Raw genomic sequence first — 18,083 nt, forward strand, 5'->3', positions numbered from 1 at the left:
CCTGTGTGGCAAATTGAAGCCTCGCTGTATTCTATATATTGATAATTAGTTAAAAATGTAATACTAACTACACTTCCGTTTTTAAATCATGAGGTTAGCATACATCTATAATTCTATCCTCCTTTTTCTTTTTTCCATAAACCTTTGAATTATTTGGAATCATTAAAAAACCCTACGGATTTGGGTTGATTTTAAAATCCCATCACAACAACATTATGTTAGTTTAAGTCCCAGCGACGTCATAGAACCTGTAACAAAGGTCTGGGCAAAACACTGACCAGAAGAAATTAGCTTCTACATATAAAAATTGTGATTTTCCAGCTGATGACAGGAAGCTGCTCAGTAGCTCTCGTGACAAGCTTCCAGAAGGTGTCACTGTGCACCTACAGTTTGAATGGGGACCCCTCCACAGCTGAAGGAGAGTGCCAAAGCACTATTCTTTGTGCGGGGTCCTCTTCCCTGCCAGTAACGGAAATTAAATGAACTAAAACTGAAGACATAAATATTTTCCTCTTTTCATGATTAGCAAAGGAAAAATATCTTTATAGGATCAATGTCACTCAAGAGGTACCCATCCAGCCACAACCTGCAGGTATACTACGGATATTCTGGGTCACGCATAACCTAATTATTACACAGACTTTTTACCACACAGGTGCTTGGTGAGTAATAAATATAGTTAAATTAAAGAAGAATCCAAAACTGACATGACTGCAATTTGTAGGTCTAGAAAGTCTTTTGTAGTTACATTCCAGAGCTGATTCAGAAACAAAGATTAATGGGGCAATTGGGAAGCAATGTTCCTGAACAGCTTGAGGTTTCACAGTAGTTCAGAGTGACTCTGAAAGCGCAGTTGCACAACATGGCTGCACATTAATATTCCAGCTTGACAAGATTCCCGAGGAAGTCACTGTGACTTCTGTCACTGACTTTTTATCAGTTTTTGGACCTTATAAAATATGGAGGAATTGGAGGAATTATGCAGCCATGTTTAAAAGCTGATGTGAGAAAATCACTCAAAAGATGTGGTGGAGAACGTGAAAAGAGATCAGAGCTAAACTACACTATAATTCATTCAAAAAAGAAGAACAAAAGAATAAAGATCAGGCAATAAGAGACTGCTATAGAGTATAAGGTTAAAAAGAATAGTATCAGAAACAAGAATGTTCTTGGCTGATGAACAGCAAACTCTATGTTCGTCTCATTGCAGGACCAGTTTGAGGTGGTGGCCAGGCGTACTCCTCTATCATCTTGAAAAGATTTTTGAATGATGATGGGAGGAAGAAGAGCTGATCTGATAAGAATGGCAGTGAGGAGAAGGTGTGAACGTATTTGGGAAATGGGAAAACTTTAGGTGATATGCACCCCAGTGTGCTAAGTTATTAATGGTTCTGAACAAGTACTGATTTAGAGAGGTCATGATACTCCTGTACCCCTACAGAAGTGAGGGGAAAGGCCTGGGAAAGGCCTGCAGAATCTCTTAACTGATCTTTCTTTCAGAGATGCCTTATGTGATCTTACCCACATAGGAGTGTATGCATGGATTAGAGAGACTGTGATTGCAGACAGCACATATTACTGGCTAAATGTCATATTTGCTTTAGTTTTAGGGGCAGACTTACAAATAGTATCAGTTGCCAGGTCTTCCTTGACACCACAGATTACCAAGTTACAGATTACAGATACAGAGGACCTCAAGAGAAAAAAACGAAGGAAAAAACCCAGAGCTTTCCAGAAAGTATGCTCCATATGTGGAACCATATTTCTCCCGTCTGATGCTCAGAGGGACTGACTGTCCCTTCTGCAGGCTGGACCTTTTCTTCTGGCCACTCCAGAGCTGTCTGTTATGTTTCCCTGCAATTGGAAATACAGTGCATTTTGCTGTGGATTCTACATGGGTCCTGAGAGAGGGAGAACAGCAGTCCATACGGGCAGAAATTTGGACAAACCTATTTTTATAACCCATCTTTATACATTGTTGTTCAAAACAACTCAGTAACAGATCAGATGGTTTCCCTCTATTTTACTACTGATTTGAAGGACCATGTTCTCTGCCTGGGCAAAGGAAACATCCCTCCCAATCTCCTTTCCACAGTTCATTTTAAACTTACCTCCTGACCAAACAGAAAAGACAAAATGGGACTGAATGTGTTCTGTCTGCAGTAGCCTGTAATTTCTTCTCTGATCTGTAATACCTTTAACTTATTTCTCCTGATCTGGAAAGGCTGGTAAGAATCAGTAGAGTTTGGCTTTTTATTCTGTTTAAAATGTGCCTGCTTAGAAGCCAGTATGATACTTCAGAGTTTTTTTATGAGTCTGAAACAATTTTATAGCATGCCATTGTTGGTCAGGTAAATCATTCAAGCAGATGCTATTTTTGTACTTAAATAAAGCACATGCATTTATCTGCATGAGGTCTGTATGGCAGAATAAACACAGTGCAGTGAGGAAGTCTGGTCTGTCATAAAAATAACAACCATCTTTTAGAATCAAACATTTCAGTGAACATAAAGAAATGCTAGTTTGAAGAAATGTCCTTGGCATTTGTGCCAGGCTGTGACTCACTTCATCAGTCTTCGGACTGGAGGATTATCCAACTATTCCATGCCAAACCATCCAGAAGATCTGGACGCAAACTGATAAACACTCTCACCCTCTTATTTAGAGACCACATTAAATACAGATGTTATAGATATCCCATTTACTGACATGCAGAACTCTGGGTAACGTAATTTGTCAATGGAGCAAGAATTTCCAAATGAAAAAACAGGATGAAGGGATGGACAGGAGCAACTTGGCCACTTTTCCATTGCAGTCTCAGCACCTGTGTAAATCTGAGCACAAGCTGCAAGTACCAAAACATACAAAGAGTTTGAGTGCCAAAGCTTATTTTGGATATTAAACTCCAGGATTGGAAAGGAATCCCTAAAGGAAGGTTTTCTTCCTGAAAGACAACTCTCCCAGAAGAATGCTTGTGTTTAAACAAATCAGTTTGGTAATAAAAAGACTGTGGATTTTACAAATTCAAGCACTGCAATACAAATAAGTTAATAATTTAAAATATTATAATCCTCTTACCTCTGACAATAAACACCAATCATTATGCAGTTCGTGAAAAAATACTTTATCCCATCTTGGTCTAAGCTTGATCCATTGTTTTTTGCTCTTAACTTGCTTACCCTCAAAAGAAACAGTGAAGTCAATAGAACAGTAAGAACTGTTTTCTTCTTTACTGAGCCCTAAAGTAAACCACACAAGATGTCACAGCAAAAATCACAGCTACTTCCTGAAATTAGGCTATGTTCACAAATAGAAATGAATGAATAACGGAACAAAGTTGAGCCCTTCTCCTTTTTCTGTATGAATCTCTCAGCCTACACCTGACATCTCTAGACTCCTGAGAACAATTTTAATCCTTCTTGTGAGTGTAATTAAGCACATGCAACAGTGAATAAGGAAAACTGACATGACATTTTGTAAGATCGTTGGCTGCTGCTTGGATGGCGTCACTGGGCAGCTCCTGGTTTGTTGCAATCTGTTCCTGCTTTTAACAGTTAATATAACAGTTTAACCATGCCAAGTGCAAGGTCCTACATATGGGTCGGAGCAATCCCAGGCACAGCTACAGGTTGGGCAGAGAAGAGATTCAGAGCAGCCCTGCAGAGAAGGACTTGGGGGTGTTGGTTGATGAGAAAATGAAAACGAGCCGGCTTCAGTGTGCGCTTGCAGCCCAGAAAGCCAACCGTATCCTGGGCTGCATCAAAAGGAGCATGACCAGCAGGTCGAAGGAGGTGATCCTGCCCCTCTACTCTGCTCTTGTGAGACCTCACTTGGAGTATTGTGTGCAGTTCTGGTGTCCTCAACATAAAAAGGACATGGAAATGTTGGAACAAGTCCAGAGGAGGGCCACGAGGATGATCAGGGGACTGGAGCACCTCCCGTATGAAGATAGGCTGAGGAAGTTGGGGCTGTTCAGCCTGGAGAAGAGAAGGGTGTGTGGAGACCTCATAGCAGCCTTCCAGTATCTGAAGGGGGCCTATAGGGATGCTGGAGAGGGACTCTTCATTAGGGACTGTGGTGATAGGACAAGGGGTAACGGTTAAGACTTAAACAGGGGAAGTTTAGGTTGGATATAAGGAAGAAGTTTTTTACTGTGAGGGTGGTGAGGCACTGGAATGGGTTGGCCAAGGAAGTTGTGAATGCTCCATCCCTGGTGGTGTTCAAGGCCAGGCTGGACAGAGCCTTGGGTTTCGTGGTTTATTGTGAGGTGTCCTTGCCCATGGCAGGGGGGTTTGGAACTAGATGATCTTAAGGTCCTTTCTAACCCTAACTATTCTATGATTCTGTGATTCTATGCTATGGTATTTTAGATTATCTTTATTTTGGGAATAACAGTAAAAGTATACTGTTGAGGACAATCAGCCTCCTGAGCTGTTTGCAACCCCATCTAGTGGGAGGCTGAAGATCTGTATAATTAAAGACCTCAATATCTAAGTTTCCCAAAGTTCCAGCACCCAGCACAAGGCTGAGCTGAGGAAAAGACCAAAACATTTCAGACATCAAAACCAGCCAGTAAACAGGCTCAGACTCACTGCAAGCCAGGCCTCTCCTCCTCACAGATCTTTGCCATTTCCCAAGCATTACCCTTCAGCACACATTTTGGAGCTGACTGATGGAAAAATAACATTCAGCCTGCCTCAGCGTTAAGTCTGAATGCTTGAGATTAAATATACACTTACTTCTATTGTACATGAAAAGTGGTTTCACCCCTTGTGTTGCCTCCAGTCTCTCCCTTGCATTTCCTGGCTTGGCAGGGTTTTGGGCTTGACCGGCTCTCAGGAGCATGCACATGGCTGTCACCTAGCAACATGGAGCTGCACTTTGAAATGATGGTATTTGCAGTAGGATATTCTGATCTCTTTTTTGCATCTTTCTTTTGACTAGAAGAAGCAGGCTCATAAAGAGATGCAAATAAATGTGAGTAAAAAGCTGTCCTGTTATTGCACAGAAGGGGCCAGCAAAATGTAGGACTGAGTAAGCTCTGAATGGCTTGAAAGAAACATTTATTTTCCCCTAGACTCTGAATTATTTTGTGGAAAGAAATTGCTGTGAAAAAACCTGTATGTGATTTATGACTTCTGTGTCTTTGCACCAGTCATAGGAAACAGGTATCAGGTAGCACACATTGTATACAAACAGGCAAGGGCAAGGAGTAAATTATTCTTCATGCTCACTACATATACAGCAGGGAGTAATGGATTTAAAAAGTAGGCAGAGATATTTAGGTTAATGGCTTTTTAATGGTAAGATAGTGAAGCACTGGGGCAGGCTGCCTAGACAGTGGAGTCTGTGTTAGCGAGGTTTTAAAGAGCAGGCGAGGTAAACATGTGCCAGGAAGGGCTTAAGGATGGTTGATCCTGGCAGCAAAGGTCAGACAACACTTGCAAGTTCCCACACACAACTGCCTTCAGTGATACTGCAACCTACACCACTCTCAGGTGATGTGAGATGCATAGAAGGTTTTACTAATTAGAATGGACTGGTTGACACTTGCAGCCTGAGCATGACTTATTCTGGCACTTAGGGATTCCTTTGGCACTCAGAAATTCCTGAGAAATCTGAGCTGAAAAAAAAAAAAAGAGAGCACAATTCCTCTTTCAATTGGATATGAGGTGTATTGGAAATAAAGCAGGATGTGATGGCAACTCTGTGCTCAGGTGATCTCTACCACATGATGGCCTCTAGGAGAAAACGTAAATCAGAGCCGCACCAGCTTTATTATGTCTTAATCACTCTGGGGCTGGTGATGTACAAAGGTACTTCATTTTGGTTTTGTGTTTTACTGGAAATCATTTACTTTCATTAGCCGGGGTGTGAAAGAGATGGAGTAAAGGTCAATTATTCCTGATTCACAGACACCTTTTTAAGACTCGATACCTTTTTAAGAAGGCCTTCAGAGAAATGTTGCTTTTCCCCGGTATTGTTTATCTAAACTGTTTATTCTTTATGGTGGAAGGATAACCTAAACTAATACATTTGTAAATCTGAAGTTACCCATATCTCAAATTACTTGATTCAGGTTTAGAATGAGTGGGTTATTTATTAACTAGCATGACATTTTTTCCCCTTAAAGAAGGTCATCTTATAGTAATGAAAACAGTTGCTGTTATTCAGGTCAGTCTAGGATCGTTTTGCTGAAAAATTTCCAGAACTAGTGTAAAAATAGTTTATCTTTTTTTTTTTTTTTTATTCATCGAATTCTTTCTGTCAGTAATATCCTAATCAGCCCAGAATTCCCCATTTTTCATTTCAAAGGTGGACAGCTAAAAAGAAAGTATTAGGGCTATTTCAAAGGTAAAATACGTAAATCACTAAATTGGAAAAACACATGGCTGCAAATTAGCACAAAGTATCTCTGAGGACTAGAAAATTTGCACACCATTAATGTGCAAGTAATCCACCCATTAATGTGTAGCACATGATTATTTTGACAACTTTTACAAAAGAATGCCCTCTGATTGCTGTCTGCACAGCTATTGCTGGCTCATAGACAAGGCTGAGCAACACAGCTCGCTATTCTCACAACAGTGTTTCTGGATGCAAAAGAAAAATATTTATTAATTTAAAAAATATTATTATGCCATGTAATTATAGCACAGTTTAAAAAGAAAGACACTGTAAAGAGCTCTTTGTTTCATAGAATGGGGGCCTCTGCAGACTGTCTATTCCAAACCTCCTGTTCTCTGGCACTATAGGACTGTGCCAGGAAGGGTTTGAATTATCTCTAAGGATAGACTTCACAACCTCTCTGGGCATCCTGCCCCATTGTTCACCATCCCCACAGCGAAAAATAACCAAACAACTTTCTGCCTGATAGAATAATTCCTGCATAAGCTGTGTTCATCTGTTCTTACATTCATGTATGACGCTAAAGATAAAAACATGCTATGTTTAAAGGAGTTATATTTAATGGTATAAGCTGCCTGGGGCAGACTAATCTACTACGGACATTCAGAGGAGGCATGGGGAGATGAAAACCCCATCCAAACATGAAAGGTCTCTGCAAGGCTGCCCAGGAGTAGCAAGCAAGTGGTGAAAATGAGTCCTATCCAGTGATACTAGCCAAACCAGTGACTTGTTGCATGTCGTTCAGGGCTAGGTTTGCTAAAGGGTGTCCCATTCACAGCACACTGTGCTCCTGCATGGCTTCCAGAAGGACCCACAGACCTGAACTAGGCACTGGCACGTGCTTTCTCATTCTGTGTGAGAAAAAACCCAAAACCACCAACACACTGCATGGGGAGCTGCCTCACAAGGACAGAGGAAACTCCCAGTCACAGGAAAGAGCATTTGTGCTGCATCTTTCAAAAGAAGTCAGGGGGACTGTTTTTGCACTATATGTGCACTGCCCTTCATTTGTGAGCCACAGTCCCAGATAGCACCCAGCTCCCACCTCAGACCTACATGTCTGAATGCTGCTGTTAGCATATAGGTTGGAGATACAGAAGGCAACAGGCTCAGATCCTTTTTTCGCTCTGAATTTGCATGGGCTGATCTCCCAGATTGGTGGCCTAGCCACTGGAGGTGATCTGTCAGCCTCGGCTTTGAGAAGTGTCCTCCCTGGCTTGGACCCAGCTAAAACCAGATGGAGGAAAAGGAGGATGACTTTCCAATCAGCCTCATTGAAACTGGGCCTCATTGAATATCTGTTAAAAAGGGAAATGGAAGTATTTCTTATTGCATTTCAGACTCTTGCGTGCTAAGTACCTTAAGCACAGTAAAGCATCACCACCCCCTCTATATAAGGAATACTAAATTATTATACAGCAAAGAATGATTTCAACACAAGGGAAGGAAGGGACCCCAGACACATTGTGGTCAGTAGTTAGGTTATTCTTCTGCTGTGTATGGCTTCCAGTCACCTCAGAGGAAGGTTTTGAACCTGGACTTTCCATAATTTGGGCAACACCAGTATTTGATGGGCAGTCAAATGCAAAAGCACTCTCCTGTCCTGCGGCAGGACAGGACTAACTTCAGGAGCATGTCTGTGTCTGTGATTCACAATAGAAAAAAGAGTTGTATGCCTAATGTTATTTGGTATTTCTGTTGATGGCCACTTCTCCAGAGTGGTGGCTTGTTGAATCCTATCCCTGTGTACTCAGTCATCCTCACACATATGCAGACACCTAGTCCACAGCTCAGACACACGGGCTCTAGAGGACACCAGCACACCTAAATGCAGTATGGAGTGATGGTGGTCATTAGGGTGAAGAAGGCCTGTTGTAGATCATGCTGGTTTTAGCTATGAGAGTAACCTTTAATAGCTACTAATGTGTATTTTGAATTCCAGTCATGTACGGTTTACTTCCATCTTACCGGTTTGTTTTACTTCCCTCACCCAACACAGAAAACTTTACTCAACCAGCAGGTTCGTGCCCTGATGAACATAAATCACTTGAACACAAAATGTCTTTAGCACAGTTACAAGTAATATAGTTAAACTAACATATTTACCACTTTAGATGATGAGATGGAAAGGAGGACTCTAACCCCCCAAATGACTAGTGCAGTCCTCACAGCATGGATGACCTGACCCTAATTAGTGCTAAAGACCTGGGTATGGAGTAAGCCTGAAATACTGCCTCCTGTGCCCCAGGAGAACTTTGTGACTTCTGAAAGCGGCAATTAATGAAACAATTTTTTCCTTGAAGGAGGACTCTTGCAAGCAAGAGAAGCCACTTCCACTTTCCACTTGACCCCTCTTGTAGGGTTGGGGGCTGACATGCCTTAATCTTCCTAATAGGTCTGCGGACGAGATATGCACCAATATTTTGCTGACCACTACATGTCTCCACAGGATCGATACTTTAGGACTGATAGAGTCTGTAAAATATGCAGGATTGACCCTTTCTTGACTAGTAAAAACACTTCAGACACAGGGTAAACACTTGTTATAGAGGGTATAAGGGTATAACGGTATAAGATGAAATTAACCAGTACAAAAGACCACAGAGATAATGTTCTCCAGTTTGTCCTAGAAATAATTTTGCTTACCTTTAAAACCAACTGCATATGATTTTACATCATTATCTTAATCTATAACTGTTCAACAAAATACCCAACTTTTTCCCTACCTAGAAGTATACTGTATTATCAAAGAAGTGATCAGGTAGACTAGGTGCACATAATTCAGTGGTCCTAAATACCCTGTAATACTCTTATTTCTCTTCCAGAATTCTGCGTCCCTTTGAAATGTTGCTCTTGAATAGAACAGAGCATCAAACATGCCTCATATTTTACATCTGTTGTATAAGAATAACTATTTTAGCACAGACGAAGAATGTTAGCTGTGAAGTGATTCAATCCACAGGCATACAGTTTGCGTCCCCTGCCCAACTCAAACATACATAAGAAATAGATAAAATGTGACTATTAAACTATGTTTCAGCCTATTTAACTAAGCACAACACCTGTTCAAAAGAACAGAAGGAATGTGTTCTTGGCATAAATTACTGTTTGATTTGTTCCTAGCACCCTATGACAAAATCACAAGCTTTAAGACATACAAATGTTACCCTGACTAAGTATGAAAACCAGACTTCACCAAATAAACACTCCTGACATGAAAAAGTACTTGGGACAGATTATATCTGAAGAGGGTGAGTATATTTACTAATATCAGGACTTTTCCTACTCTTATAAAAGATAAAAACAACATCTGACTTCAGAGGGTCTGTTAACAGTAATTAATGACTGACAGCACTCATTGCTTAAAGACATTTGAAGAGTACTTGGCAAAGCAGTGCATTCAGCTGCATACTGTCCTTTGCAAGTAACATCTTTTATGATTTTTTACTTTTCTGGACTTGTTTTATTAAACAAATCATGATTCATAGCAGTTGTTAAGTAATTTAGATGAGCGATGCATGGTTACAAGCGACTTCCACATTACATGCAATTCATGGATTCATGTTTGTCATCTTCAAACCCAAAGGATTTCTTCAGAGCTGAGATTAACTAGATGTCTTATGAGGAACAGCTGAGGGAACTGGGTTTTTTTAGTCTGAAGACACGAATGCTCAGGGAGGTGAGCTGGAAGCCACGGGGATCCCACAGGCCATCCTATAGAAGTATTCAAGCAAGGCAAACAGTATGGACAGGGATGATCCAAGCAAGGTCCATTTCATAAGGCAGTGTCACAGCAAATCTACCCTTCAGATCAGGGTTAAGATCAGGTCCCACAGTCACCAGATAAGCCCATGCTCACAAGGGACAGCTAAGATCAAGCCAGGAAGTCAGCTGAGGTGGGGTTAAGGTCTCAACCAGGTGGCTTCATCACCACATAAGGCATGGCTCTCACTCAGCAGATGCCAGTACTCCTTCAGCATGGCTCAAGCAGACAGTGAACAGGTCCTCGGGGATGAGCTTAAATAGAGTTGCTGGGTCCATGAGTCAGGGTGGAGGTCCCAGGTTAAGACTGGTTGGCCCATTATCACCTACTAGTGCCCTCAGAGGTGTAATACATATGCAACCTCTCACCATCTCCTTGTACAGTGTAATGTTTCTGGGGTGTTTATTTTGTTAACTTGCAAAAAGTTCATTGGAACCACACAAGAATGTGTCTGTATTAGCGCCAGGTGAAGTAAGTCTTTACACCTTTGTGTCCAGAAGCAGTTTATTCACTTTTGCTTTTTACCACTTCTATAACACAAGATGAAAACATGTCAGAGGAAAAGGCTTTTTAAGCAATGCAAACGGAGAAACAAACAACTCATTGAGTTAATTTAAATGTCATGAAGAGAATTTAAAAGGCCTTTAAACTCTGCCTACCACTTTTCAAAAACATTTCTCTTGCAATTCAGTTTTTCTTTGAAAGCGTGTTCAGGAATAAATAAACCTAATTCAAGTGTTCTGTTAAAAGATTTTTTAAAATCCCAATTTATTTAATATTACAACTTTTTTACTATTTGGCATGTAGAATTATACAACAGCTTGCTGTTAGAAGCAGCCACTGCTCACATTCAGAAACATAAAATTCAAAATCTCACAGAAGGTGGAAATGAACATGGGAACTAATGAGGACTGGGGAATCAGTCTGATCAAAGACACAAATGATGGGTCTGAGAACATAGTTTGTCTATAGTGACTAGTGTCATGTATGGAAACATTTTACCAGAAAGAATCTGAACTTTCTGCAGGCTTCAATGCCATCAGAAAATAATAAATAAAGAAATTTCAATGTGATCTTGGCTGTTCTGGGAGTGTAAGTGACAAACTGGTCTTGAACCTTACAAACTTCCAAGTTGATTTCCTAAGTACTAGGAAATCATATAATCTCCCTGACTTGGCTTCCTACCAGTAAAAATGAAAGGTATTTCCTTCCTGTGTGAAGTAAAGCTTGCAATTTATTTTAGTTCCCCAGTCTCAGGGCTGTACACATTTCTAGACGTCTAAGTTTTCTAATTTCCTATCACTAACACAGTCCTTCTAAACTCATGAACTGCTAGTAGCATTGCTTACATTACATATGTGAAAGGATCATCTGCTGATGAGGTTTATTAAGTTCTGGAGACATGCTCTCCATGGCATGTAACCTCGTACAAGAGCTTCCACATGACAGCAATTTCACCTGAAGTGGTTACAGAGTATCTCCTGGGCTGTGGCTGCAGGCTGTCCCTGCTACCAGAGACACACTGGCAGAGCTGTAGCATTTAAGAAACATAAGCACAGAACAAAGTAAATGGGACAGATAGCCAGTGGACGAAAGGAACTTTGGACAGTAAGTGGTCCTGAACCTTGCAGTATCATTTAGGTCCTTCTGTAGATAAATCCCTTTGCAGAGCAGAGAAATAGTAAGTTGTCTGTGTAGTAATAAGTGAGACCCCTGACTCAGTCCTGTGCACCATGTTCTCAGAAACTCAGCAACAAACAGCCATAAAAGTAATCACCAAGCTGAAAGGAACCTGGGATGAAGGGTGGCTAAATGAAAAATGACTGGAGACATGAGCTGTGAAGAACTCAGTACATGGGTTTAAAAGCTACGACTACCAAGGGTTGAACTCAGGAGCCATTATGCCTGTGACAAAACCCCCTCTGCTTTGAGACAGTCAACATGTCCCCAGTGCTAAATGGACAGATGATGAGACAGAATGACATGAAATTATAAAAGGAGTGCGCTTGGTTCATTATCGGAAACAGTTTCCTGATAGTGGCAAAGGAGGCTGAGTATTTCTTCTGTAATATTTCCTCTCAGCAAAAGTAACGAAAGTTATTTAGGATTTTTGATGAGTGTATTTCTGTAATTCAAATTAAATGGCCTCCTGGAAGCAAATGTGCATTAAGTAAGCAGATAGGGTGGAGAACACAATTCTTGCTTTAACTTGAACATCTGTAGGGCAGATGTGGAACGGGGAATGGCTTCTTCCCCTGTCTTGTCTTTCACCAACCCTGCCAACTACCTTGACTGGCTGCCTTATTCCCTCCCCACTGTGGTGCTAAGGTAGTCTGAGAAACCCCCGAAGTTCGTGGTTCTGAGAATGTGTGACTTTGCTGTCACATTCTCTTCTCTACTATGCACTAGAGTGCACCACTTTGCACCAAAGTTTCTATAAGATATGGTTTCTTGCACCTGTCTCTCTTGCTTTCTTGAGCTGCAGAGTGTGCTACCCACTATAAATATCATTGTTTCACCCCTCAGGCAGCTTTCGGGCTTTTGACAAAATCTACATGCTACATGCCTGTTGTTAACCAGCTCTACAAGTTAACTAAAGGGATTTACTGTAACACCCAAACAGACTTTAGTATTACGCTGTGTTTGATTTCATTTGGATGTCCTTTGTTAACTCTCAGTAAAAATCATCTGAGGTAGCATGAGTAAAAAATGTAGACCTCTTCAGTGTTTAAATACCATGAAACAACATGCTTTCCCTCACCCTTTAAGCCACAGATTAGCTTCACAAAGTATGAATCATTTTTATGACTTAGACGGATATGTTTAATATGTTGCTTGAAAACAGACACTTAACAGGTAGGTAGATCCCCACCTCCTTTGTCACTGTGATTGCAACACACTGAGGAAAAGAGGGCATAGGACAGCCTCAGAAATAAATAAAAACTACATGAATACTGATGTCTTGGTGACAAATAGTATATGGCTGTTATACATGACATTAACTATTTCTTTCTGCTTCTTTCCAGATACAGCATTTCACCCCTCCTTCAGGACATTTAGATATCCCTGGATTTTGTCTTACCTTGAAAATCCACTGTGCTCCTTTAATATTTTCTTCTTCTTCATTTTGAAAGGTCTCCTTTGCTTGGCAGCTGTCTGCATGGTAGCTGTGAGTCCTGAAGTACAGCAAAACTTGCCTCCACATTAAGAAATAAAAAGGCTGTTCCTGAATCCAATTTTACAACGACCTTTCTTGGAAAAGCACCACTTCTATTTAACAATGAAACAAAACCAAATCCCAGACATTGGGCTGAACGACAATAACATAGAGATGACTCGTCCTTACACTGATGGGCAAACGTCAGGGCCTCTTGCAGCTTGCCAGTTCCTCCTGCAGCCTCCACAGTTCTGGAGACAAACAGGATTATCTGCCCTCAGATATCTGCAGCGCTTCATCCCCTCAGCATCATGCTAGTTTAGAGATTAGATATACGACTTCATAGGTTTTAGTAAATTGAATACATGTCAGAGGAACAGGCTGTAACAATAATGAAACACATTTTACCACCTTGAAGTGGATGTATTTCATTTGCAGCTTGAAGGAAGAAGCAACTCAGCATGTAGTTCTACTCTGCAGGCAGCATGAAATGGAGATGTCTGTCTTAGGTCAGTGGCACCTGTCAATCACAGCCTTCTCACTGACTGAACAGATGGTCTACTGGTAATCCTTCCGGCTCCAATGAAAACACCACACGAGTAGCAGCCATCTCTGAGGATAGAGACAAACTAAATATAAAGACTAAGACTGCAGGTAGATTATTAATAGATTATTTCTCTTAGCTTTATAGAGGTCTGCCAGGACCTGGATGTTTGTCAACATCCTCTTGCTATTTATCTTTGGTGCTTTCTCTTTTGGTTTCTCTTTTGAGGGAAAATCACATACACACACAAAAATAAAAATAGGAGGAATATTAAATTATTGTGAAATTTTAATTTAAAGAATTTTATTAACATTATTTATAATTTTGGTCATTAGCAATGCTGTTGCAATGAAAACTAAGCAAATAATCGTGTTCCTTGTGTGGGAAAGCATTTGGGAGCCTTTTAAAACATCTTATCCTGGAATGCAGAAAGTCAAACTCATACATATGTTAGTGTGCACTAAAAAGAATCAATCTGCTAATATAATAATAATTTCAAAATACTTCTAGTTTTAATAATTTTATATTTTTAGTACTTTTGTTAGAGTTAGCTGAAGCTTTCAAATGAGAAGTTACCATAAATGGGGAGGCAAGAAAGCTTCCATTTTAAACGTGTCTGATGGGAAACTATCTATTTTGAGTTTACATCTTTTTCCAAGTTGAAAAACATGTGTAAGCCAACATTTTTTTTTCTGCCAAGAGTCAAAGGTTTTGACAGTTCAGCACAGTAGATATAAGGCAGATACAATGCCATCTGCCTCCATTTAATCTCTTATGAAAAGGGGTGTCTTGGTCATATCTACAGTGCCATCTGCCTCCATTTCATCTCTTATGAAAAGGCATGTCTTGGTCACATCTCTGCCTTTTTTCGGAGAAATCAGAATCAACTGTGTTGGAAAAGACCTCAAGATCATCAAGTCCAATCTTTACCCCAGCACTGCCAAGTCCACCACTTACCCATGTCAGTAAGAGCCTCATCTACACAGTTTTTGAGCACTTCCAAGGACCATGATTCCACCACTTCCCTGGGCAGCCTGTTCCAATGCCTGATCACCCTTTCAGTGAAGAATTTTTTCCTAATATCCAATATAAACCTTCCCTGGAACAGCTTGAGGCCATTACCTCTTGTCCTATTTCTTACCTGGGAGAAGAAATCAACCACCTCCTTTCTCCATCTGGCTTTCAGGTATTCATAGAGAGCAATGAGGTCCCCTCTGAGCCTTCCCTTCTCCAGACTACACAACTCCAGCTCTCTCAGCTGCTTCTCATAAGACCTGTAGTACAGGCCCTTCACCAGCTTTGTTGCCTTTCTCTGGACCCACTCCAGTGCTGAGGAGAAAAATGAAGAGCAACGACAGACCACTTTTTCCAGCATTTGGCTTGACAAGCTGAATTGCATTAGAAGTCATCTTACAGGAAGAAAGCTGTTGCATAAGCTCTGGTAATAAGTCTCACTTTGGCAGAGTTACTGCTGAGGTTTAGGTAACCACCTTCTTTTCTGTCCTCTAGCCAGGCTTACTGTCAGCAGCATTCCCTTTTTCCTTCATGAAGTTGCTGCTCTGACCTAGCCTCTTCTTGTGAGAGAGGAGGAAGTTAGAGGATATTATATTTTTTAATTTAATTTAATTTAATTTTCTTTTATTGAATTGTATTTTTTAACCCAGAAGTGGGCTTTATTTCACCTCATCCTGCTTCTACCCATTGAGGTGTGAACCCCCTTGTCCAGACAAGAGCTGTTGGCACAAAGAAGCAGAGACTGACAGTGAGAGAAGGAGAGATGCTATAGGCTGCAAAGAGGGACTGGAGATTCTTAGACCCTCCGGCTTTCAATACAGATGTATATATTCATGAGAGAGACACCTGTTCCTACTCCTTAAAATAATGTACCCTACTATTTCAACTCCACCTGCATTTATCTCTCAAGGGTATAAATAGTTGTTTTGCACTGGTGTTCCTGTTTCTGCACAGCACTTCACTTTGAATTTTCTGACAATTGTTCTATTCTACCAGGGAAAAAAATTGAAGAAGTATTTATCATAGAATCATAGGATCATAGAATGATTAGGGTTGGAAGGGACCTTACAGATCATCTAGTCCATTTATTACAATAAAATGTTAGTTTATTTTTCTTTCGAAAACACCATTCCTACTGAGGATATATGTGTGGTTCGTTAACTAAGCATGCAAAACTTAGTTTCAAAGAAGTGGTGGAGCAATCAGAAGATTGCCTGGTATGACATTTGCAAAACTGTGGTGCAGGTGAATTTCTACTTTGCACTACTTTTTTCTTCCATACTGGAGAGCAGTGCTTTGGGGAAAAGAGTATTTTAGATTTACAACAGCACATGCTTTGTTTTTCCCCATGTGTGTGACCTTCAGCTAGTTTCTTCATATTTCTCTGCCTCATTTTATCTAGAAAACAAAACCCCTTCTACATTATATTAGTGTTGCATGGACTTAGCCACTGATTCTCAGAATGGCTTCAAGCTTCACACATTACAAAACCAGCTAGATTCCCTCTAAGGTTTCCCCCTTGCAACCCACATGCACACTTGTAATTATTTCTCTGCTGTTGCCCCTTTCGTGCTACAGAGTCCCCCTTGCTAAAAAATAACAGGTTTAATTTAGTGTCTGCACCTGGCACTAGTTCTGTGATAGCAGAAACATGTCCTGCTCTTCTTGCAGTGCACCCATGGGGACTTGTTGCTGAAACAAGTCATGTGAGGAAGCCCATGCCTAAGTCTCACATCCAACCCTTGTCATACAATGTACAAGCTGCTCCTTTCCACATTGCCCTGGGAGGATGGGGTTTAAGCCTTGGAAAAGTAAAAGTGAGCACTCAGAAGATCTGATCTGAATCCTTGGATGAATAACCTTAGGGTAAAATGAACTCTTGTTTTAGGAATGGTAGCTCTCAAAGATGAAGCTAGTCTCTATGCTTTTCTAGCGGATAGGTACCACTTTGAGAATGTTCTCTGTTACAGATTCTGCCATCTCTGATTTTTTGTCAATAATATTTTGTGACTTAAGGAAGTGTGTTCACTTTTCCTGACCTTCTACGTGTGCTTTCCTTGGGTAAACTTTCCAAGCCATTTCCTCCATATGCTAAAAACTTGTACAGGCATGCTGGAGACAGCCAGGTGATGTACACAATGCTGAAAGGTTAAACTGCAGGTGTGCAAAACACTTATATAATTTGCAGAATATATGAGACATTGTTCTTATTAAAGAAGGAAAGGATAATAGAAATACAATCTCATGATCCAGCTGTCTGTAGTCTTACTGGGCAGATGACTCATCTGCATTCATTTTTCTAGTGTTAAACTACTGAACATTTTTATTCTTTGTGATTCAGGCAATTGATGAATTTTATTCCTGCATGCTGATATGCTTTCATTTTCCTCTGTGTTTCACACATCAGTAAATTCATCTAAACATAGCAACTTCAAATGAAGATGCACTGCCATGAGTTAATGGCTAAGCACTGACTTGACCAAAATTAGCTAAATGAGAATTGTTTTGCAGCACCTGAACCCTGAAGGAATGAGGCTTACCAAAAAAAAGGAGCACAGAACTTCTCAAAATATAACCTTTAATAAGATCCAGTTCAGAGAATCAACCAGCTTGAATAAGGCACCATGAGGTACTCTCTGAAGTTGATGATAATTAGGATGTATTTGCGCTGGTTGCTGAGGATTACCTCTTGCTGTCATAGTGGTGACAGGCACATGAGACAGATTCCTGCAATGACTGTACAATGTTTTTCTTTCTCAAAGCTTACCCTTGCAATGAAGTTCCTTTACACCAAGCTTGCCCCACGGGATTCACACCAAGTGAAAATTTTCAGATGTGCCTGATGTTTGACAGACAGGAGATGGGAGCACATGGAAATCTGTAGCATACCCACCATCCTCTGGCAAGGTGTTTTACAGTTCAACTGTGCACTTGTCAAAGGAGTAGCACTATCATCAGCAAAGTTTTCACTATGCTGTTTACCTCCTTTCTCAAACACCTGTGAGTGTGAAGAACAGCACGGACTCCAGCCAGATGCTTTTTGCCCTCTGTTCAGAAGACCCTTCTGCGCTGTGAATGCTGATCATTTCTTCCTGTCTTCTGTTGATGTCTCTCATTCATGAGTTATGAATCAATGCACAGATCTTTCCTTTTAACCCAGGAAAGCTGTTTTTTTTTGTTTTTTTTTTTCTTCTTAA

At 40.6% G+C, this 18,083-nt stretch overlaps 2 protein-coding genes across 3 annotated transcripts in view; one reads left to right on the top strand and one right to left on the bottom strand.

Annotated features, from left to right (window-relative positions):
• Positions 1–13,970, bottom strand: part of RGS20 (regulator of G protein signaling 20) — a 43,673-nt gene extending 29,703 nt beyond the window's left edge. Inside the window, exon 1 of one of the 2 annotated variants that reach the window (XM_062633394.1) lies at positions 13,254–13,970. In XM_062633394.1, the coding sequence (XP_062489378.1) occupies positions 13,254–13,376 (123 nt within the window). In that variant the 5' untranslated portion in view covers positions 13,377–13,970. The remainder of the gene's footprint in view (positions 1–13,253) is intronic. The other variant, XM_062633395.1, reaches the window with a different exon arrangement.
• Positions 1–18,083, top strand: part of ATP6V1H (ATPase H+ transporting V1 subunit H) — a 286,032-nt gene that overhangs the window by 218,542 nt on the left and 49,407 nt on the right. The gene's annotated exons all lie outside the window — the stretch shown is intronic.

The sequence above is a fragment of the Pezoporus occidentalis genome, unplaced genomic scaffold (assembly GCF_034315485.1).
Source record: "Pezoporus occidentalis ecotype Australia unplaced genomic scaffold, CSIRO_AGI_Poc_V1 ctg4, whole genome shotgun sequence".
Lineage (NCBI taxonomy): Eukaryota > Metazoa > Chordata > Aves > Psittaciformes > Psittacidae > Pezoporus > Pezoporus occidentalis.